We start from the raw sequence: 24,548 nt of genomic DNA on the forward strand, positions 1-24,548 counted from the left end.
CGTGGACTGCAAGGAGACCCAACTAGTCCATTCTAAAGGAGATCAGTCCTGGGTGTTCTTTGGAAGGAATGACGCTAAAGCTGAAGTTCCAGTACTTTGTCCACCTCATGCAAAGAGCCGACTCATTGGAAAAGACTCTAATGCTGGGAGGGATTGGGGGCAGGAAGAGAAGGGGACCACAGAGGATGAGATGGCTGGATAGCATCACCGACTCGATGGACATGAGTTTGGGTGAACTCCGGGAGTTGGTGATGGACAGGGAGGCCTGGCGTGCTGCAATTTATGGGGTAGCAAAGAGTCGGACACGACTGAGCGACTGAACTGAACTGAACGTTTCTAAATTATGTTCTGAACCAGAATAATACCACCTACCTTCCTAAGCTAATGAAATATGCACGGCTCAGAAGAGCGGCTTGCTATCTTTTTCTCCCAAAGGATATGATTTCTCCTGTCCGTGCCTCTGCCCTGTAATCTTGTTTGGTTTTCATTTTTACCTACTGTGGTTCCAACCATCCGATGTTTATCACATGCCCCACAACAGACGCCCGAACTAGATTACAAGCTCTCTTCTGCAAGGAGTGATTCACGCCGGGAGACAATCCTAAGAAAATGAGCACAATGACGAGCGCATAGTAAATGCTCCAAGGACACGTATGGGATTAACTCGAAGTGGACTGTAAAGAAAAGGTGCATCAGAAGCTGAAGGGAACTCTAAAGGGTATTACTCAGAAAACCGGGCTGTCCGAACAAAATCCTGAGTGGAGAAGTCTGGAGGCAAATTCCAAGCCGCAGAAACGTGAAAAGAAGTGGGGGTAACCCTAAGGATGGCAGCGATGAAACTCACAGGATGCGGACGGGACTCCGGCGGACCTCCAGAAGCAGAAACCCCACCCACCCCGGAAGAGCTCCCCCTGCTCAGACTCTCGGGGAGCCTCCCAGCCCCGCCCCTCTTCTGTGGGCTCGGCCGCGGCGGCTGCGCAGTGGCGCGCGCATAGGCGGAGCGGCGCACGTAGGCGGGGCGGCGCGCGCCGCGGTCAGCTGACCGTCCCGGCTGGCACGTGACTTGCTCCGTAGGCGCCGGGGTCGAGGAAGCCGTGAGGCCGGAGCTTAGGTCGGGGAGGGATGGAGCGCTGAGCCGTTAACGCCTGCCAGGCTGTCCGCCTCTCTGCCTGTTACTGCAGCCACGTCCTCGTTTGACACTTCCGTGGGTCAGTGAGCGATGGCTACCCCGCCTCGGAAACCCCGGCCGGGCCGAAGCTCGCGCTGCGGTCGCCTCTTGGGAGGGATGGGGGCGGGCGCGGGGGCCGAGACTGTGGCGTTGGAGCCGCCGGCTGGGCGGCCGTGTCTGGTTTCTCAGCGCGAGTTAGTCGCCGCCGTGGGCCTGGGTTCTGTCTCTTAAGGGGAAGGGAAGGAGGGGAAAAGAGAAAGGGCCCTAGGGACTGTTCTGTGGCAGAGGCAAGCATAAACACTGCGGTTCTGAGGCGTTTCTCCTTGGGTTGGGGTAAGGGTCACAGCGAATCCTCGCTCAGGGAGACGAAAGGTAACAGTGGCCCAGATGAGGATCCGGGGTGGTGTGTGTGAGGTCACAGCGAGCGGGACAGTCTCCCCTGGGCGTACGTGCTTGCGAATAAGGTGATGGCAGTTTAGAGGGTCTAGGAGACCCTCACCGAGGACTCAGGGTCCCTGTGACGGGGAAAAAACGGGATTCCAGAGAACTCAGACCGTGGTTTGTTTGTTTGTTTGTTTTAATTAGAATGGGGGAAGAGTAGGCAAGAAACCGTGAAAAGGAACTGGAGGAGAGAGTCACACAGGCAAATTGAATCCCCTAGAAACAGAAGAGCAAAGGGAGAAAAGATTAGATTGTGTTTGCACCCCTCACTGAGGGTCATTGTAACTACCGCCCGCCCACCGCAAACAGCCCTGAAGTACACAGGAGATGTTGGATCATTTGGGGGTTGGGGAGACTCCTTTGTGAAGATCTGTTTCTGCCTTCCGAACTTATCCTTTGGTACTCTACTCCCGAATACCTTTTATTGAACAACAGTCACAGGAATTACGTTTTTGTTTTTGTTTTTAAATTATTGTGTGTTTTACTGCGCTGGGTCTTCCTTTTAGTGAGCCGGCTTTCTCCAGTTGCCGCGGGGGGGATACTCCCTAGCTGTGGTGTGCAGGTTTCTCAAGCTGTGTGCTTTCTTGTGAAGCACAGACTCTACCGCGCTGGCTCAGTAGTCGTGGTTTAGTTGTCCTGAGGCATGTGGGATCTTCCTGGCCGGGGATCGAACCCATGTCGCCTGCATTGCGAGTCAGATCCTTCACCGCTGGGCCGTCCAGGAAGCCCCTTTCTTGTTTGTTTTGTTCTCACAGGTCTTTGAGAGGAAGTAGATGAAAGTGCCATTCATCGTGTAGACTGGGACCTATCTAGATAGACTCTTGGATCTAGAAACAGATCAAATGATGTGTTTTAAGTCTAGTGTAACTTTTACTGTCTTCTGACTGCCAATTACCTGCCCAGTACTTAATCACAGTCTCTCTAGAGAGAAGGGTGAGTTTCTCCTAGTGCATTCTTACCTTTGATTCAGCACTTTCGGTGAAACTTGAGTAGGGCAGCTTCAAAGGGATTCTGCAGCGGTGGTCAGTGCTTTAAAAACCGCTTTTTAGTTAGTTTGGGTGAAGCTGTTCAGTTTACAGTTCAGCTGGAGGAGATAATAAGCAGCAGGGTGGGCAAAAGGTGCTTAGCTTGTCAATCACGGTTCTCTGGCAACCAGCACATCTCAAATTGTGCTCAAGAGGGAACCTCGGGTTTATGTCTCAGAACCCCCGGATCTTTTTCTCTCCCCGGTGTATCTTGCAGGGACTAGATAAAATCTAAAGAAACAGTACTCGGGATCTGACTAAAGTAAATGCTGTGAGCTAGATGGTTCGTGTATAGAACTGGGCAGTAAATGATCGCTTTTATTATTTGTTGTCAGTCTTCGGAGCCTTATTTACCTTAGTTCTACCTAAAAAGAAACATTTGGGCTTCAAAAGTCTGATTCTCTGATTATTTCCACAACTTTGTAAATAATTGCATTGGCCAAAGAGCAAAGCTGGAATGCCAAAATAAACCTTTGCCAAAGGGTCTCCTTGTGGTACACCAGTCCCTAAGTGATCAGTCTTCCTTTTGAGCTTGAGTCTGCTTGGTCATGTATGGCTGTGAGAGTTGGATTGTGAAGAAAGCTGAGCGCCGAAGAATTGATGCTTTTGAACTGTGGTGTTGGAGACGACTCTTGAGAGTCCCTTGGACTGCAAGGAGATCCAACCAGTCGATTCTGAAGGAGATCAACCCTGGGATTTCTTTGGAAGGAATGATGCTAAAGCTGAAACTCCAGTACTTTGGCCACCTGATGAGAAGAGTTGACTCATTGGAAAAGACTGATGCTGGGAGGGATTGGGGGCAGGAGGAGAAGGGGACGACAGAGGATGAGATGGCTGGATGGCATCACTGACTCGATGAACTTGAATCTGAGTGAACTCCAGGAGTTGGTGATGGACAGGGAGGCCTGGCCTGCTGTGATTCATGGGGTTGCAGAGAGTCGGACACGACTGGAATGACTGAACTGAACTATACTGCTTAGGGGTAACTACAGTTTGCACCAAATGTGTGTGTGTGTGTGTGTTCAGTCCCTCAGTCATGCCTAACTCTTTGTGACCCAATGGAAATACATACCTCTTAGTTGAATTTTGTTTTTGTACGTGTTCTAATCTGTCTGCCAGAGTAAACCTTTTCACTCTTTGGCTGTGCAACTTTATACCTTTTTATTTACAATCTAATTCATGTTCAGGTCACATTTCACTGATATTTTAAAGACATAGTAGAAACCATTAGCATGGTGCTCTTGGAAAGACAGCTCAAGCAGTGAAACCAGGCAATCTAAATTTTCTTTTCGACATGAGTGATCCTTCGAACTAGAAAATTCAAACTCTATTCTTGATAATGAAGCAAAATTCTGTTCCACAGGTGTAGCAAATCTGCTGTATATTTATTGAGTTCCAAGAGGAGTCCTTAGGGCAGTGGAGGAGAGGTGCCTTGGTTCCATTATAGACCAGAAGATGCAACCTTAGCTCTGTATTTGAAAATAAAATGCTAGACAAATGTAAAAATGGTATTTTATAGAAAGAGGTTGATGTATCTTTTAAGATACTTTATGTAAACTATCCATGAATAGGAAATTATTTGTAAATAAAGGTGGTTAACAGGTGGAGTGACTTAACCATGACAGTGTTTTGTTGTTGTTAACGAGCTAGCCTATAGTTTAGTGTTTCTCCATGGGTGGTGTTGGCATTTTGGACAGAACTGCCTCTTGTTTGGCCACCAGCTGCTAAATGGTGGTAGTGACCCCCCCATGTTGGGACAACCTAAAATGATCTCAGACATTTCCATACTTCTCCTTGAGGAGAGAGGTACAATTTGGTTGTAAAACACCCTTTGTGATGGCATCCTTTATCTGTTGAACATATACCTGAGTGCTTCTTAGTGACAGGCCCTCTACTATATGTTGGGGGCATAGAGGTTAAGAGTCGTGTTTTAGTAAACTTGCATGTAAAGTGTATGTAGTCACTAGCTCTGTAACCTTGGGCAAGACTTCATTAACTGCCCTCTCATTTGCAAATAAGGGTGGTGATACCATCTTCCTCGAAGGAATCAAGTACAGAATTGGTTAGCATGTTGAGTGCTGATCACATAGTGCATATTCAATAAGTGGTTGTCATTACCAGGAAACAGGATCTCAAGCTTACTTGAGTGAAGAATTGGGGAGAGCAAACATGAAATTAAAAGACGCTTACTCCTTGGAAGAAAAGTTATGACCAACCTAGATAGTATATTCAAAAGCAGAGACATTATTTTGCCGACTGAGGTCCGTCTAGTCAAGGCTATGGTTTTTCCTGTGGTCATGTATGGATGTGAGAGTTGGACTGTGAAGAAGGCTGAGCGCCGAAGAATTGATGTGTTTGAACTGTGGTGTTGGAGAAGACTCTTGAGAGTCCCTTGGACTGCAAGGAGATCCAACCAGTCGATTCTGAAGGAGATCAACCCTGGGATTTCTTTGGAAGGAATGCTGCTAAAGCTGAAACTCCAGTACTTTGGCCACCTCATATGGAGAGTTGACTCATTGGAAAAGACTCTGATCCTGGGAGGGATTGGGGGCAGGAGGAGAAGGGGACGACCGAGGATGAGATGGCTGGATGGCGTCACTGACTCGATGGACGTGAGTCTGAGTGAACTCCGGGAGTTGGTGATGGACAGGGAGGGCTGGCGTGCTGCGATTCATGGGGTCGCAGAGAGTCGGACATGACTGAGCGACTGAACTGAACTGAACTTGTTTCAAGTCTTTGGCTTGTTGGATTTCAGGCTAGAATACATCCTCTTAGAGATATTAACACCTTCTGGTGAAAAATGTGGTGGTGTGATTCAGTCACTATTATCAGATACCAACCTGAAAGAGAAGGGAAGTAACATTTTGGGAGACAATTAGTGTAGAGTCAGGGAGTTCCCTGGCATGGAAGGAATTGTTTGGTCCCTGGGTCAGTGTTGAGTTGCCTGTGGCAGAGAGGAAGTATCTGGGTGCTCCGAAGGTTCTGGTGATTCCTTTCAGTAATGGTACAGTGCCTTCCTTGCCTGTCTATGGATTCAACTTGCTTTAGCAGAAGTTGCAAGAGATTTTTTTTTTAAACATTGTGTTATGTGTTGTTATCTTTCTGGCTTGGTTCTGTTTTTATGATGGCATCTATGCCTAAGTAAGGCTTGGCTTTTGCAAATGTATTTCTAGCCAGATACAAAGATGTAAAAAAAAGATGGCCATTAATAAAATACATCTACTGAAGGTCTTTCACATTTCAGTATGTTTATGGCATGAAGTTCAGGTACTCCTTGATGTGGTTATAGGCCATCTATAAGTGCTGTTTCAGTTGAAGACAAAAGAACACAAAAATTAAGAAAGAAGGTGTGTATCCTAACAATTTTAAACTTACATATAAATCACTAAAGTCTCCCTTGGGAGGTAAAATTCCTTGTTGTTATTGGAAGCTTTTATTTAAACAAGTTTTATTGTGAGCAAGCCTGTCCAACAATCCCAGTTAAGATGTTTCCTTGTTAAAGGATAGAATTTAGCATTCAGAATTATTCATTCATTCAGAAGTTATCATTCAGGTTATTATTCTTACCTTTTATTTGTGTGGTATTAAAATTTCAGGGGAAGGATTAGCAACCTTTTAGGATTGATGGATTGTGGCTGTTTTGCACCGTGATCAGCTCTGTTTGAAGTTGATGTGTCACAGTTGGAGGGCTGTGTGATATTTCACAAGGAGGCATTCCTCCTTGTGCAGGTTGAAATAAGCCACTTTAGTGAACAGCTTGGTATTTTCAAGGACTGTAAAACAATGTTTTTTTGCATGTAGACCCCCATCAGTCTTCATTGTGAGATTCAAATTTACTGTGAAAGGTGATTGCATTTCAGAGACTGAGTGTTGATTTCTTGAAAGCAATTAAATATTGGAGCACTTATTGGGATGCTCTATTTTCTGTGGTTGCCCCTGTGTTGGTTCAGGCTCTTTCATCCACAAAAGAAGTGCTAGTAGCTGTTTTGAGTTTATTATCCTCACCTCTTGTGTTATCATGATAGTTGTTATTTACTCTTCTTTCGTGGTAGGGGATTTTGGGGATTCTGTGGGATTTTAGTGCTCCTGAATCCATGACCCCTGCAGTGGAAGCACAGGCTTAACCACTGGACTGTCAGGCAAGTCCCTGCTTTACTCTTTTTATTTCACGTCCTAATCACTTGTGGTTGGAAAATAATACACTGCCTTTAAATTCTTAGAAGTGGGCGATACAGTAATGAAATAAACAGGTTCTGAGCTTTGAACCCAGGATTTCCTTTCTTCTTTCCTTCCCTCCATTTTGTTACTGTTTAAAAAAATAATTAAAAAAGCATACTGATTGCAGTCAGACAAGATAGAAGTGTTTAAGAAATTTGACTCGTGTTTCTCTCGTGCCTCCAGTGTAGTCTGCTTGACTTTTTTTTAATCTCGTCATGTGCCTTGTTTTCTTTCTACTCCTTGGAGGAGGGCATGGCAACCCACTCTAGTATTCATGCCTGGAGAATCCATGGACAGAGGAGCCTGGCAGGCCACAGTCCACAGCATCACAAAGAGTTGGACACAACTGAATCAACTTAACATGCACAGCCTCCCATTACCTAGAGCAATTTTTTTTAAATTAAAAAAACCCCAAACTTGTGGCACCCTAGCTCCCCAGTCAGGGCTCGAACCCCTGTCCCTGCATTGGAAGGTGGAGTCTTAACCACTGGACCTCCAGGGGAAGTCCCTAGAGCAGTGTTTTTAGCCCTGGAAAAAATTTTCAAGAAGTTTTGGGAGTGAATCAGGACTCTACAATGTGGTCACAAAACCACCTATTTATATATATGGCATTTAAAATCCTCTATATTCTGTCCTTCACAAATGAAATAAAATTGTGTGTTTCTTGAGCAAAGCAGTAGTTTACCCAGATTTTGTTGTGTTTTGTACCTGATTTCATATATCATTTTGCTTTTCACTTATTTTTTAAGTTCATAAGCCGCCATAGAAAGCATGCGAAAAGTGGGTTGATACATTTAAAGTTTCTACATTCCATAGAACAAAAATCATTCCTGCATTATAGAACTGACAATACTGTGTGATTCTTGATAGTGATGATATGACATGTAGCCATCTTATTAAGGAACGGTTGCCATTTCATGTAACATTATTGTATAATTCACTAAATAATCAAGGAAATGCTTATTTTACAACACTGGTTCTAAAACCTGACTGATCATCTGATTTACTTGAAGGACTTAACAAGAAAATTTTGAAAAAGGGTCCTGGGTCTTACCCAGTATAGATTCATGGAATATAGGAGCAAAAAAGCATCCTGGATATGGGAATCCAATCCTCTCATTTTGCAAATGACATTTATACAGACGATGACATGCAGAACTGGGATTAGATTCCAAGTCTTCATATTCTCAGTGCAGTGCCCTGGTGGTTACGTTGCGTTTCCTTTGGAAACTGGCCTTTGGATTCTTTATGGCTGCAGTTCCCAGTGAGATAAAAAAGACCTTGCTCTCATGCTTCAGGCACAGGTACATTCCAGCAAAAGAATGACTAGAGAGCTTTAAACTAGGCAGTTGGCAGAGCTCATGGTGCTGAAGGGTTTATGAATACCTTATGAATTCCTGGGGCATTCCGAGGAATCCCAGGAAGATCAGATCTTAATTGGTAGGGCTACGTTAGCCCCAGAGTAAAGATTTAGTAAAGATTTAACCTAACAAAGTATTGGGGTGGCCAAAATTTTCCTTGGGGGTTTTTCCTTAAGATTTTACAAGAAAACCCAAAAGAATTTTTTGGCCAACCCATTGTAACAACCAGCCTTGAATGAAACATGCTAAAAGCTTAAGTAACTTAAGACTGTCAGAACAAAGCGCAACATACTTTTATTAATATTTATTTTTTTGGTTGCACCAAGTGTCCTGCAGATCTTAGTTCCCTGATTAGGGACTGAACCTGGGCCCTCAGCAGTGAAAGCGTAGTCCCAACCATTGGACCACCTGGGAATCCCCTCTTTTTAAAAAAAAAAACTTTTTTAAAGCATACCATTCTTTTAAATTTTTTAAAATTAGGTTTTATTGGAGTAGAGTTGCTTTACAGTTGTGTTAGCTTCTGCTGAAGAGCAAAGTGAATCTGCTATATGTTTACATATATTAAAACACAGCATTCTTAAAAGAAAGAACACAAAATCCAGTGATCAACAATTTAATGTTGTGAATTACAGATATGCTCAGGGATTCGATAGAAAACATGAAAATAATGAAGAAAGTTTTAAAAGACGGAACTTAACAAGGCTGAAAAATACATCTAGAGTGAAAAATTCACTTCTTGAGACAAATAGCAGATAACTGTAAAGAAAAGGTCAATCAACCAGAAGATGTAGCAAGAAAGTTTCTAAACTGAAGTGTAGAGAGAAAAACAGATGAAAAAAAAAGAATGGAAGCTCAGTGACCTATGGGACAATGTCAGGTGGTTTAATATACATGACGTATCTGCCTCAGAAAAGGGAAAGAGAAGCAGGAAAAAATTTTGAAGAAAATGAATTTTGTCCTGAATTGTTGAAAACTCTAAACACAGTTTCAGGAATCTCTCTGAACTACAAGCAGGATAAATCCTTGTGACCCTGGGGTAAGTGAATCATAGAAAAAGTTGATAAACTGGACATCAGAATTGAAAACTTCTACTCAAGAGCACCATTAAGGAAAGGAAAGGCACAGAATACATGTTTTATACACACATATCTCAAAGAAATTGCACCAAGATCATACAAAAAACTAACTCAGTAAGGTCAATGCAATTAAAAAAAAAAGGACACAATATTTGAATAGAAACTTCACAAAGAAGATATACAACTGGCTGATACGGTGAAAAGATCCTGAACTGTAGCCATCATGGAAATGAGAGCCACAGCCCACTGGAATAGTTCAAACTAAGAAGGCTGATAGCGCTAAGTGTTAGTGGACATGTGAGACAACTGGAACCGTGTATCTTGCTAGTGAAATGCAAAATGCTTCATCTACTCTGGAAAAGTTTGATGACTTCTTATAAAGTTAAATATAGGTTAATCATTTGACTCAGAAATTCTACTCTAGATGTTTATCCAAGATAAATGAATATGTATTTTCACAAAAGCTTGAAAAAGGAATGTTCTTTGTTGTTAGTGGCCCCAAACCGGTTACAATCCAAATGTCTTATCAACAGGTGAATGGAACCGCAAACCACAGTACATTCATGTAACGGAACACTAAGAGGTAAAACAGAACGAATCGCTACACAGTACATGGACAGTCAAAGCCATGCTGAGCAAAGGAAGCCAGATACAAAAGGGAATGCAGTGTGGACTTCCATTTACACAGGAATGCTAGATCAGGCCCAGTGAGCCTGAAAGTGAAAGTGAAGTCGCTCAGTCGGGTCTGACTCTTTGCCACCCATGGACTGTAGCCCACCAAGCTCCTCCGTCCATGGGATTCTCCAGGCAAGAATACTGGAGTGGGTTGCCATTTCCTTCTCCAAGGAATTCTAGATCAGGCCCAATGAGCCTAGAGTGTGACAAAACAGGTTAGCGTCTGCCCAAGGTCCGCAGTGGGGTTGGGACTGACTGACCCTACATGTGAGGGAAGGGTTTGGGAAGACAGAAATGTTCTTAAGCTTGGTTTTGGTGGTGGTTACACAGGTGTATGTGTTTGTCAAAAACTCATCTAACTGTGCTCTTGTGGGTACATTTTACTGTATATAAATGATATTTCAGTGAAATTGATTTTTCTTTTAATGTAAAGGAAGTAAAGGGGACCTAACCAATTTATAAGCAAGGTACTTTATTACCTTGTTTCATCTTCACTGTTACGTATTCATTCAGAAATATTCAACACATAGTTTTTGAGGTTTTGCATACCAGCTTCTGTGCCAGGTGCTGAGAATACACTTGTGAGCAAAAACTATCATGTTTTCCACCTCCTTTAATGTGCAGTTTACTTGGCAGAAAGATATCAATAAAAAGTGTCAAGGAAATATTGAAAAGGTGCTATGAGGGCATATAACCCATTCATGCTTAGCATATAAGCATGTGATTTGTGGCACTCGTGATATATGACATGATAATGCACTTTACTATATATTCATAATTTATGAGGCACTTTCTGTGCCTTGGTTTCTTCTTTTATAACTACTGTCCATCCAGTATGCTAAATGAGTTAATCCATATAAACTGTTTTAACTGGTGCTGGTAGATAGGAAGTGCGGAAGAAGTATTGGCTGCTATCTTGATGACATTTGACAATTATGGTTGTCCAGTGTTGCAGGGTACTAGGTGTGCTAAGGGAACACTCAGGTAGGACCGGGTTTGGGGGAAGAGATTAGGAGTTTGACTAGAAATATTTTTTTGTTTTTGTTTTTTGAGATATTCAGGTGAAAATGTCTTGTAGTCGAGACATGTTGGGTACAGCTCCGGATGCACAGAGGAGCCTAGGCTGAAGCTAACAGTTTGGGAGTGTTCAGCATCTAAGCTGGAATCACCTTGAGTATAAAAAAGACCACCCAGAGAGCAACCGAATACACACATACAACAGAGGGACCTAAACCTTGATCTGAGTTTTGAGGAATGCCTTTTAAATCATTTTATCTTTTGTTTAACATGTGATTTGCCTATGTTAATGCCTGACTTCCAGTATTAAAGATGGAACAAAGGGAAATAATTAGGCATAAAAACCAGTGAGTTGAAGCAGTCAGCAGAGGTAGAAGTGTCCAGACTTTTTGGACAGGTTTGACTCTGTTTCTGTGCAGCTCAGAGAGAAAGAGAAATGTTTTGTAACATGGATTTCATTTTTTTACCATCCCTTTCCCCCTCACACACACACACACATGTTCATCTGCAGAGATTAGTTTGTTGGAACTGAGCTTAAATTGTACTTAAATTTCAAAGAGAAAAAATTTTATGTGACTTATCTAAGTGACTGGATAACAGTGGGCATTGTTTAAAAAATAATTTGTTTAAAAACAGATTTTGCAGAAGACTTACTGATGCCTTTCTCATGAGCAGTTCTTACATTTATCCTTAGATACTTCAGTAGCTTGTCTTTCCCATCAGGTTCCTCTTGTATAGTTAGTTTCCTTTGACCAGAGGACAGAAGAAATGAGGCCATTGCTTTGCCTAAAGTACTTGGAGGTTCTTTCTCAATCCCTCTTTTTTATATTTCTGTATTCACACTTAAAATAACGAAAGACAAAGGCTTAGTTACTTGCAGCTTTATCAATTTTTAATGTCTATGTTACTCTAAGGTTGTTTTCTGAAAGACTCTTAAGTTAAAAAAAAGTTTAAATTTTAAATATTTTTCTCGGCTCTTATTTTTTTCCTCCAATCAGATTTTTTGATCGGAGTCATTGGTATATTTCACTTTATCATAAAACAAGCATTTATAAACTCCCTGATATTGACAGGAATTGCATGTGTTGGGCTTTCAGGGCATTAGAAAAGAAGGTATGATTTTGGTCCTTCAGGATTTCCCAGTCAGGTGGAGAGGAAAAAATGTTATGAAAAAAATGAAGCAGAATAGTGTGATAACTGCATTATAGTGGCATTGATAAGATAGTAAGTAAACAAGATAATTCCTACTTGGGATACTGGGAACAGCCTTTGAAGGCCAGAGGGGACTCTAGTTCTATTTAGAAATAACATGACATTATTTCATTCAACCCTAATGAAAACTCAGGAAGTCGGGCAAATATTTATTTATAAATGAGGAAATGTGGTCCTCTTTCTTATTTCTTGAAATCTTTTGAAAACCTGTTGGCTGAAAAAGATTTTCTAGAACTCTAAGTGGTATGATAGTGACATCTACTGTAATAGCTCATATTGTTACAGTCTTTGAAGAAACTGCAGTTTAGATAATTTAGCAGAGTCATAAGGAGGACGTTAAAAATTGATTCCATCACCTGCCATTTTTCGAGGAGAGGAGGTGTAAAAATGTGTCATCAAAGACTGGTTTTCTGGCCAGGCTGAGTGCTTTGTCTGGGCCTGCCATCACTATAAAAGCTCTGTTTAGTTTGTTGGCCATTTAAGAGAGTATAGTTCTTAGTGCAGCTTTTTTTTTTTTTTTCCCCAGTAATGTTGGAAAAATCATTTTAGAGTAGGATTCTTGAGAGATTGATTTAGTACCGGCATCTGTATTTTTATCAGTCTCATCTCTGTGAGTATGTTTTTTAATCTGTAAATGGAAAGGATCATATGTATCTTATAGAGGTGTTAGGAAGATTAATTGAGATGACAGTGTATAAGACATTTAGAGCAGTACCTAGTTTATGGTAGATGCTCTTGAAATGAAGTTAGGAAAAAAACAAGTATATAGAATGACATCTGTGATCGCCTTCAATTGTGTAATGACTGCTGCTAATTCACTTCAGTCATGTCTGACTCTGTATGACCCCATAGATGGCAGCCTACCAGGCTGCTCCGTCCCTGGGATTCTCCAGGCAAGAACACTGGAGTGGGTTGCCATTTCCTTCTCCAGTGCATGAAAGTGAAGTCGCTCAGTCGTGTCCGACTCGTTGTGACCCACCAGGCTCCTCCGTCCGTGGGATTCTCCAGGCAAGAGTACTGGAGTGGGGTGCCACTGCCTTCTCCGTGTAATGGGCTTCTAACATAAGGAAGTGAAGTGAAGTCGCTCAGTTGTGTCCGACTCTTTGCGACACCATGGACTGTAACCTATCAGGCTCTTCTGTCCATGGGATTTTCCAGGCAATAGCACTGGAGTGGATTGCCATTTCCTTCTCCAGCAGATCTTCCCGACCCAGGGATCGAACCCAGGTCTCCTGCATTGTAGACAGACGCTTTACCATCTGAGCCACCAGGGAAGTCCATTGTAATTAACTGTCATGCTTTACATTTTAAAGGAAATGTAAATTTGCAGAGTTCTTTCACATTCATTATTTGATTTATTATCAGAACAACTTTGTAAGACAGTTAATCTTCTATCTAAGACTCCAAATTTCAGGAAAGGTTTAAAAACAAGCTGTGGTAGTAGAAAGTTTATGTTGGTTATAGTGAAAGCATATTAAAGTAGAAACAATGATACTGTTATATTGAGTTCTTTTATATTTGTGTTTTCATGCTTACCTGCTTACATTCCCAAGAGGTTTGGCTTTGGGCTTTGTTTTTGTGTGTGTGAGAGAGAGGGGAGGGAGGGGAAAGGGGAGAAGGAGAGAGGTTGGGGAAGAGGGTTGTGTGCTTAATGGAGCTCTGGAAAGAGAGAGCCACAGCCTCTTACTGAGATCCAATAGTGTTGTATGTTATGCACCCCTCCCAGGCATGTTTTAAATAAAAGACTGATTTACAAGGCTGATTGGCAGTATTTTTTCGTGTGTGCAACTTTGTAAGCAGTTGATGGCCATTAAGTATATGCTAGGGATTGAGATTAGTTTGACTAGGGATTAGAATTTGGCTGACCTTGTAGGATTAGCTAAACCCGATGTAGCAAATTTATTTGGTGGCTACTGTTGAAGTGCATTGATTCAATTCTTTTTCAAAGGTCAGAGTTATATATGGTTTTTCACTTCCTGTTTAGGTTTTTTATTTTAAAAATTTGAGATAAACCCATTAATTGATGACTCTCCAACTTCTTTGGGGGGTTGAAACTGTTGGGGACTGACATTTTTGGTAGTCTCCCTTCTTGACTAGCTCCCGTTTTAGGATGTTGGGTAATTTTTTAAAAATTGTTTACTTCATGTATTAGGTCTTTATCATCACTTTTTCCTGCTGCTGCTAAGTCACTTTAGTCGTGTCTGACTCTGTGTGACCCCATAGACGGCAGCCCACCAGGCTCCTCTGTCCCTGGGATTCTCCAGGCAAGAATACTGGAGTGGGTTGCCATTTCCTTCTCCAATGCACTAGTATTGTAAATAAATCACTGTTTCCCATTTATATGGACTTATATCCAGGTAAGTAAATTTGACTTTGTTTAGGATTGTATGCCAGTGTTGAATCAGTTTTGCAACAGGCTGTGCTTATCACTCTGAAATAATTTAGAAACAAGTGGTAGTAAATGTATTTTTAGTTTGTTTCGTTTTACATTTCAGAGTCTTAATTTTGGAAGATACATCTGGTAAACAACATGACTGAGTTCTGGCTTATATCAGCTCCTGGGGAGAAAACATGTCAGCAAACATGGGAGAAATTGCATGCAGCAACTACAAAGAACAACAACCTTGCAGTTTCTTCAAAGTTCAACATTCCTGACTTAAAGGTAAACCTGTGCTGTGCAGAGTAGTTCATTGTGTAGGAAAGGACAGCTGTCTCTGCTTACCTTTTGGTCGAAATGAGATACCCAGGTTCTTTTGAGAGAAAAGTCTATGGATTGGCATAATTTACAACTTACCTTGTTCTTTCTAATTTTCAGATTTTAGATAACAAGGAAATTGAGGTTTCTTTGAAGAAAACTGCTAAAACAAAGTAACATTTTCCCCTAAACTTTTGTGCTTTTCTAAATTATAATTTAAATTTTAATGAGAAATCTTATGAAAATACTTGATGTGTTACTTTCACAAGGAAGAATTTTAGAAGTGAGAAATCTTAAGAATATGTATTCTTAAATATCACAGTGAATACGTTTTTCTGTTATTCATGTAATACTCACTGATATTGTAACTGTTCTACCATTGCATCTCTTTAAATTATTCTTGGCAAATTTAGTTATTTAATGTAGTTTATCTGTTTAATGTTTATTAAACATCAGTAACCTAGCAACCTCTTAAGTGAAGCAGACTGCCAGTAATCAGCTGACTGAACTTTTGTAATGGATGGAAAAGATCATGAGATTCATATTTTGCTGGTTAACCAAATGAGACAGTTATACACAGCACTCATTTAAGAAATACTTAAAGCCCTTTGATACACTCCTATAGACTGTGGGCATTTCTTCTAAAACGTGCTCATTTATACATACTTGGTTTTGTGTACAAAGTAAATTACAGGGAATTCTCTGGTGGTCCAGTGGTTAGGACTCCGCGCTTCCACTGCAGGGGATGCAGATCGATCTGGGGTCTGGGAAATAAATTCCCGCATGCCCTGTGGCATGGCTAGTAATAATAAAGATTTCTTTAAAAAAAAGACCAAAAAACCTAAATGGAACTAAAGACCCTCTGATGCACAGCCCTGGATCCACTTTTAAAACCTGCTAATGTAAACCACAACTTCAAGTGAACCCTCCCATTGGGCAGGACAAGTAGAGGCACTTGCCTGCTCTTGTGGAATCTTCACATCTAAATGGTGGTCCTCATGAATTAGAGGATTATCTTGTACAATAGCTTTGAAATGTCTTGCATTTTTTTAACCATATTTGCATATTGTGAAATAAAATATGGAGAACTTAAGATCTGCAGGCCTTTCAAATCAAGATGCTGTATTACCTTGTTTTTTAAAAAAAGGATGAAATCTAAGAAATAAAACGTTGTATTTCCCTTCTAGGTTGGCACACTTGATGTCTTGGTTGGTTTGTCAGATGAACTGGCTAAACTGGATGCATTTGTAGAAGGGTAATGTATTTATCTATATGCGCAGGCTAGAGCAAAATGAGAGTGGCTATTATCAGGCTCCCTGGGATTGGGTTTATTATTATATATATACATACTCTGCTTATTGGAATGAATTTCGAGATCAGTCAACTTTAGTGCCTTTTCATCCCCCTTCTGTTATCATAACATCCTATTCCCATTAGCAGTTATCCCCTCCTCCCACTACCCACTAATCTGTGTTCTGACACTATAGATTTGCTTTTTGTGGACATTTCATATAAATGGAATCGGAAAACACTTGGTCTCTTGTGACTGGCTTCTTTGCCTTATAGTGTTAGTTGCTCAGTTGTGTCTGATTTTCTGCAACCCCATGGACTATAGCCTGCCAGGCTTCATTATCCATGGGATTTCCCAGACAAGAATACTGGAGTGGGTTGCCATTCCCTTCTCCAGGGGATCTTCCAAACCCAGGGATCAAACCCTGGTCTCCTGCATTGCAGGTGTATTCTTTACCATCTGAGCTTCCAGGGAAGCCCTTCTTTGCCTTAGCGTAATGTTTTCAAAAGTTCATCCATGTTGTAGCATGTATCAACATTTAATTTCTGTTTATTACCAAATAATATTACATTGTGCAGATAGACTGTATTTTATTAATCCATTTATCAGTTGATGGACATTAAGGTTGTTTCCACATTTTGGCTAATATGAATAAATGCTGCTATGAATATTTGTGTGTATTTATATGTTCATATGTTTTCATTTCCTTTGGGTATGTACCTAGGAGTGGAATTACTGGGGCATACGGTAACTGTATTTTCAACATTTTGAGGAGCTGTCTAATTGTTTTTCAGAGTTGGCTGCACTATTTTACAGTCTCACCAGCGGTGTATGAAGGTTGTGATTTCCCCACATTCTTGATGAGACACTCATTACGATCCATCTTTTTGATTATAGCAGTCCTAATGGATATTAAAGAGTATTTCACCGTGTTTTTGATTTGCATTTCCCTAATGGCTAATAATGTGTTAAGCATTTTTCCATTTGTTTGTTGGCCAGTTGTGTTTCTTCTTTGGAGAAATGTCTGTTTGGATCCTTTGCCTGTTTTTTGATTGACTTATGATTCTTTTGATTATTGACTTGTAAGAGTTTTTTATATAGTCTGGATACAACTCTCTTATCAGATAGGACTTGCAGATATTTTCTCCCATTCTCTGTTTTTTCTTCACTTCCTAGATGGTTTTGCTGTCCAGTTTATCGTTTTTTGTGGCTTATGTTTTTGTCCTTGTATCTAAGAAACCATTGCCTAATCCAAGGTCACAGTTTTGTGTCTATATTTTCTTCTAAGAGTTTTCTAATTTTAGCTGTTATATTTAGGTCTTTTTAATGGGAAATAGATGGAGAAACAGTGAAAACAGTGTCAGACTTTATTTGGGCTCCAAAATCACTGCGGATGGTGATTGCAGCCATGAAATTAAAAGACGCTTACTCCTTGGAAGAAAAGTTATGACCAACCTAGATAGCATATTAAAAAGCAGAGACATTATTTTGTCAACAAAGGTCCGTCTAGTCAAGGTTGTGGTTTTTCCAGTGGTCATGTATGGATGTGAGAGTTGGACTGTGAAGAAGGCTGAGCGCCAAAGAATTGGTGCTTTTGAACTGTGGTGTTGGAGAAGACTCTTGAGAGTCCCTTGGACTGCAAGGGGATCCAACCAGTCCATTCTGAAGGAGATCAGCCCTGGGATTTCTTTGGAAGGACTGATGTTAAAGCTGAAACTCCAATCCTTTAGCCACCTCATGCGAAGAGTTGACTCATTGGAAAAGACTCTGATGCTGGGAGGGATTGGGGCCAGGAGGAGAAGAGGACGATAGAGGATGAGATGGCTGGATAGCATCACCGACTCGATGGACATGAGTTTGAGTGAACTCTGGGAGTTGGTGATGGACAGGGAGTCCTGGTGTGCTGCAGTTCATGGGGTCGCAAAGAGTCGGACACGACTGAGCAACTGAACTGAACTGAACTGAATTCATTTTGTTACTTATTGTATATGGTGTGAGGTAGAAGTCCATCTTCATTCTTTTGACTGTGAATATCCAGTTGTCCTAATGCCATTTGTTAAAAAGACTATTCTCTCTCTGCAGTGAATTGTCCTGACACCCTTGCAAAAATCAGTTGAACATAAATGTAAGAGTTATTAACATTTCTGAACTCTCTTTTGTGTTCCATATTCCTGTCCTTATGCCAGTACCACATTGCCCTCTTTACTGTAGCTTTGTAGTTAGTTTTAAAATCAGAAACTGGGAGTTCTCCAAGTTTATTTAGTCTTTTCAAGATTGTTTTGGTTATTCTGGTTCCTTTCATTTCCATTTGAATTATAGGAACACTGTCAAATTTCTGCAAAACGTCAGCTGGAATTTCAGTGGGGATTGTGTAGAATCTGTAGATAATTTCAGGAGTGTTGCCACCCTAGCATATTAAGTCTTTGGTTGGTGAACAGGGGATGTTCTGCTATTTATTGGAAGATCTATTTAGTGATGCTTTTGTGTCCAAAATTCAGTTACATTAAAAGACTTTTCTAGATTACAGGTTTAGTTACTTAGGAAATTCAGTTTCTGTGTATTTTGGCTGAAGGTGGGTATGGGATCCTTAATAACTTTCTGTATCTTGATTAATTGACAGAATCAGTCTACAATCAAATCATTTGAGTCTTGAGATACAGAGCTTTTAATACTTAGGGCTTAGGTAAATAGGTATAATTAGTTAAAAAAAAAAAAGAATTTTGGCGAATCTTAAGAAGTGTATATCTGATTGACACTCTTAAGGAACAGGGTTGAATAGAGGGGAACTTCTCCAAATCTATGCAGAAGGGTCTTCCCTTCTGTGGTGTTAGACTTTTGTGAATTGATAGAACCTCAAATGCACTGGCTCTGGTAATAGAGGCTGAGGTGTTTCAGAGAAATCTTTCCACATAACAGCGTGTGCTAAGGAAATAGATAGACCTAAAGATGTACTAGGCTTCCCAAGTAGGGCTAGTGGTAAAGAACACACCTGTGAGTGCAGGAGATGTAAGAGATGTGAATTTGATCCCTGGGTGGGAAAGATCCCCTGGAGGAGGGTGTGGCAACCCACTCCAGTATTCTTACCTGGAGAATCTCCATGGACAGAGGAACCTGGCAGGCTGTGGTCAATAGAGTCGCACAGAGTTGGACACGACTGCGGTAACAGCACGTATACACGCGAAGTCGTATTCCTGAGTGAAAGGCCAGTTAAGAACCAGTTTTACAGTTGAATTAGGCAAGAAATAATGGAAACCTCAAGTAAGAGGAGGCATTAGGCAATAAAAATGGAAAAAAGAGGATGAAAGCAAGAGTAACAGATTTGCTTTAAAGGGTTAATAATTCCTTGCATCCGTATAGAGCAAATGTGAAAGTAATTATTGATGATACTCTGAAAAAACTGACTGATGGTAAGAACTGTCTCTTGGTTTCTTAATGTAAGTTTTTAATTAAGAAACGAGTTTGGGGAAACTTTCTGTGGCTGCCACCTTGAGGTGATTGTCTTTCCTGTTGTCCCACCTACCTCATTACAATGTTAAGTCATGACAAGGAAAGAGACATTGGGGAGGGAGGCTCCTGAAAATATAATTATCAACACTTATTTGGAGCCTTATTCATCACCTCAATAGCTTTCTAGATTTTTCTTTAAATCAGCAGGATGTCCTGAATATAGTATAAGGTTGGTGCACATTTTTTAGGAAAGTAAGTGTCACACAGATGCAGTTCTTACGCACTGTTATGCAGTCATGTCCTTATCAGTCTCCCTGAAAGATGTGAGGAATTTAAAAAACCATATGGTTCTTAGACTTTGGTAGAATTGATAGATACTAGCTTATAGTGTTTGGAGAAGGCAGTGGCACCCCACTCCAGTACTCTTGCCTGGAAAATCCCATGGACGGAGGAGCCTGGTAGGCTGCAGTCCATGGGGTCACTAAGAGTCAGATATGGCTGAGTGACTTCACTTTCACTTTTCACTTTCATGCATTGGAGAATGAAATGGCAACCCATTCCAGTGTTCTTGCCTGGAGAATCCCAGGGATGGGGAGCCTGTTGGGCTGCCGTCTATGGGGTCGCAAAGAGTTGAACACGACTGAATCGATTTAGCAGCAGCAGCTTACAGTGTTACAGCTTTGAAGTTTGAACATTGTGGTGGAGTAAATTATAGTTTGTACTTTTTCAGTGGCCTAACCGTTAGAACAGTTTTTTTTTTTTAAGGTGACTATATGTCACAGATACTCCTGTAGGGATGCAGAGGGAGATTTTGAATTTCTGAGTTATGTAATATTAAGTTGATAAATTTGATATCAGGCAGTTTTACACTCTGAACAATTTTCTGTGGTAAACCTGAACTTTTTTTTTAAATTGAAGTATAGTTGATTTGCATTGTTGTGATCGGGCCCATTTTTGAATGTTCATAGCACATGGTTCTGTTTACAAGATGCTCCTCAAGTTATATGGGAATAATGATTCATCTTTGAAGGAATGGGTGAATTTTGGAGATACAGCCAAGTGTATGTACAGATCCCAGGTTTAAGCATGTTGAAGACTTACAGTTTATGTCATTTTTTTCTGAATTTGTTGCACTTTCTTAGAATTGAGGTCAGTTATGACCAACCCAGATAGTATATTCAAAAGCAGAGACATTACTTTGCCGACTAAGGTCCGTCTAGTCAAGGCTATGGTTTTTCCTGTGGTCATGTATGGATGTGAGAGTTGGATTGTGAGGAAGGCTGAGCGCCGAAGAATTGATGCTTTTGAACTGTGGTGTTGGAGACGACTCTTGAGAGTCCCTTGGACTGCAAGGAGATCCAACCAGTCAATTCTGAAGGAGCTCAACCCTGGGATTTCTTTGGAAGGAATGATGCTAAAGCTGAAGTTCCAGTACTTTTGGCCACCTGATGCGAAGAGTTGACTCAGTGGAAAAGACTGATGCTGGGAGGGATTGGGGGCAGGAGGAGAAGGGGACGACCGAGGATGAGATGGCTGGATGGCATCACAGACTCGATGGATGTGAGTCTGAGTGAACTCCGGGAGATGGTGATGGACAGGGAGGCCTGGTGTGCTGCAGTTCATGGAGTCGCAAAGAGTCGGACACGACTGAGCAGCTGAACTGAACTGAACTGATCCTAGGTTTGTCATTCACATTTTGTCTTTCTGTTGCTTTTTCCTGGCCCTTCTTGGTTCCTGTTGCAGGAGTTTCTTAATTTGTCTTCCAGTTTACACTCCCTGCCATTAAACACAAAAGTCCTAAGAGAAATTGTCCCAAGTCCTGACCACGTTACCCCTCTTCCTGCTGACTGCCATCAGAGGCAATCCACATGCAGTCTGACCCCAGCCTGCCTTCCTAGCCCAACCTCCCTTTCTCACCAGCATGACACTCCAGACTGTCTGGACCCCTCCTCATTCATTGCTTTTCTCTCTCTCCAGATCTTGACTCATACGATGCCCTGTGGCAAGAATATACATTCTTCATGCCTAATCAGCCTTTCAAAACCATTCCTATCCTTCACTGCCCTGTTCTTGTTCCATTATGCTTTTTTGATTACAGTCGCTGGAAGTGAAATCTTTTTCCTTTATGCATCTCTCTCTGTAACCTGATCATCTCAGTTGACACCACAGATTTGCTTTGAATTTAGTCATCTTGTCTTTTTTGGTATTAATGTTTCTTCATTTCCGTTTTAAGCATTGGGAAGCTAGACGGTTTTGTCATATATTTAGGCGTCTCTTAATTTCATGGCTGGTGATTGCAGCCATAAAATTAAAAGACGCTTACTCCTTGGAAGGAAAGTTACGGCCAACCTAGACAGCATGTTCAAAAGCAGACATTACTTTGTCAACAAACGTCCATCTAGTCAAGGCTGTGGTTTTTCCAGTGGTCATGTATTGATGTGATAGTTGGACTGTAAAGAAAGCTGAGCACCGAAGAATTGATGCTTTTGAACTGTGATGTTGGAGAGTCCCTTGGACTGCAAGGAGATCTAACCAGTCCATCCTAAAGGAGATCAGTCCTGGGTGTTCATTGGAAGGACTGATGTTGAAGCTGAAACTCCAGTACTTGGACCACCTCATGCGAAGAGTAGACTCATTGGAAAAGACCCTGATGCTGGGAGGGACTAGGGGCAGGAGGATGACAGAGGATGAGATGGCTGGATGGCATCACTGACTTGATGGACATGGGTTTGGGTGGACTCTGGGAGTTGGTGATGGACAGGGAGGCCTGGCGTGCTGCGGTTCATGGGGTTGCAAACAGTCGGAGACGACTGAGCGACTGAACTGAACTTATATATCCCACTCATGGCCCATAGGTGGACAAGGAATGGGGTGTGAGGGGAACAACACAGAACGCAAGAATCAGGATGACAGGTTTCTCCCACCTGTCTGCCAGGAACTGGTTTCGTGACTTTTGGAACTAAATCATGCAGTGTCCTTATACTTGGGTGTGTTTGTGAAGTAAAGGGGTTGGCAAGGTGATGCCCAGTTGCTTCAGTAGTTTGGCACCATGGCTTGTTTCCTCTTTAGCTGAGCAGGAGATCCTGTGGACAGAGGAGCCTGGCAGCCTATAGTCCTTGGGGGTCACAAAAGAGTTGGACATGGTTTAGCAACTAAACAACAGCAAAACAAATCTCAAATAGTGGATCCTCAGTAAATAGGTAATGAATGAAGAGTGTAGGACTGCACTGTTGGTTGTATTCTGTTGCCTGCGGGATTCCTTTTGTCCTGAGGGGAGGTGTGCTTCTGATGAATGCAGGTTCCTGCTTCCCACTTTGTTTTTGCAGGGCGGCGAGGTCTGTTGCACACTCAGCTTACCCTTGCCAACTTTCCACTACTTTCTTTCCAGACTTGATAAACGTATTGCAGGTGGTCTCCTTAAAACTACAGTTATTAAAAAAAAAAAAACAACAAAAAACTACAGTTATTGAGTTGAGTTTTACATATAATAAAATCTTGGTTCATTTGTCCTTAACATTATTTTAGAAGTTAGGACCCATTGTTTAATATTATTATACAGGTAGTGTAATGGAAACAGAGTCAAATTCATGTGTTCATGTTACGTGTTCATTGTGTAGCATGGAATTTAGGTTGTTTTCCTGAAAGTGACCACTGATTTTTTTTTCTCCTAAGGGTGGTTAAGAAAGTGGCTCAATATATGGCTGACGTATTGGAGGACAGTAAAGATAAAGTTCAGGAGAACCTGTTGGCCAATGGAGGTAAGCTAATGTTTCATGATTTGATATTGACTTCAATAAAGTGGACAACATAAAAAAGATCTATAGATAAGGGTATCAAATCCAGTAGAAAGCCATTAAAATAGGATGATTATTAACAGTTTGGTTATATTGCCAGTTACATTCTGTCCTCTGAAACACAACCTCTCATAAGACAGTCCTACATAATAAATAGTATATATATATATTTTTTAATATGGATCCTTCCAAAAGCAGTATCATAAAGATTTACCTTAGTTCTTTCCAGGATCTACCTGTCAGTTCCACTTAAAAGTGTGTTTCTGAGTTACGTGTTTCAGCATTGTTCCAGGTGAATACTTGCAGTTTTCTCTAGCTTTTTGTATGTAATTGCGTCCAACTACAGAAGCTTTGGAATAAAAATTATTAATCTTATTGCAAAGTAATGCCTCTTCCCCTCAAATTTCATATGGCATTTCTTTAGTACCCATAGAATAGTCTACTACTGACCTGTCTGTAGCTAGAAGCTAATATTTACATAAAGTTTTTTCTGTGTAATAATAGCTGCATAAAGATGGTTTCAACTGCATCATTGTCGTTTGTCCTTGCATTTGTTGTTTCCTCCTGAAATATCAGTTTAGGATGTGTTTATTTTTCAGTTCAGTTCAGTTCAGTCGCTCAGTTGTATCCAACTCTTTGTGACCCCGTGGACTTGGAGCACGCCAGGACTCCCTGTCCATCACCAACTTCCAGAGTTTACTCAAACTCATGTCCATTGAGGCAGTGATGCTGTCCAACCATCTCATCCTCTGTCATCTCCTTCTCCTCCTGCCTTCAATCTTTCCCAGCATCAGGGTCTTTTTCAGTGAGTCAGTTCTTTGCATCAGATGGCCAAAGTATTGGAGTTTCAGCTTCAGCATTAGTCCTTTCAGTGAATATTCGGTATTGATTTCCTTTAGGATTGACTGGTTGGATCTTTAGTGATATGTCATTAAAATAAGAAAAAATCCTTTCCTCTCTGTCCTGTATAGCCTACTGTGGTAGGTCACTATGATAAATTAACATTTGTTAGGTAGAGCCCTGGGTTATCATAGGATGTTGAGCCACAGCAACGAATGACCACAGGGGAAAGAGAAGTAGAGTTGTTTATTACTCACAGGTTCTGGAGGGAGGGGAGCAATGCAGGGA

The 24,548-nt window shown here is 41.3% G+C and overlaps 1 protein-coding gene across 1 annotated transcript in view; it reads left to right on the top strand.

Moving 5' to 3' along the window:
- Positions 1,065-24,548, top strand: part of ATP6V1C1 (ATPase H+ transporting V1 subunit C1) — a 39,988-nt gene continuing 16,504 nt past the window's right edge. Inside the window, exons 1-4 of the mRNA XM_018058330.1 lie at positions 1,065-1,208; positions 14,689-14,855; positions 16,076-16,143; positions 23,299-23,384. Coding sequence (XP_017913819.1) covers positions 14,724-14,855; positions 16,076-16,143; positions 23,299-23,384 — 286 coding nt within the window. The 5' untranslated portion in view covers positions 1,065-1,208; positions 14,689-14,723. The remainder of the gene's footprint in view (positions 1,209-14,688; positions 14,856-16,075; positions 16,144-23,298; positions 23,385-24,548) is intronic.

This window comes from Capra hircus, chromosome 14 (assembly GCF_001704415.2).
Source record: "Capra hircus breed San Clemente chromosome 14, ASM170441v1, whole genome shotgun sequence".
NCBI classification, from domain to species: Eukaryota; Metazoa; Chordata; class Mammalia; order Artiodactyla; family Bovidae; genus Capra; species Capra hircus.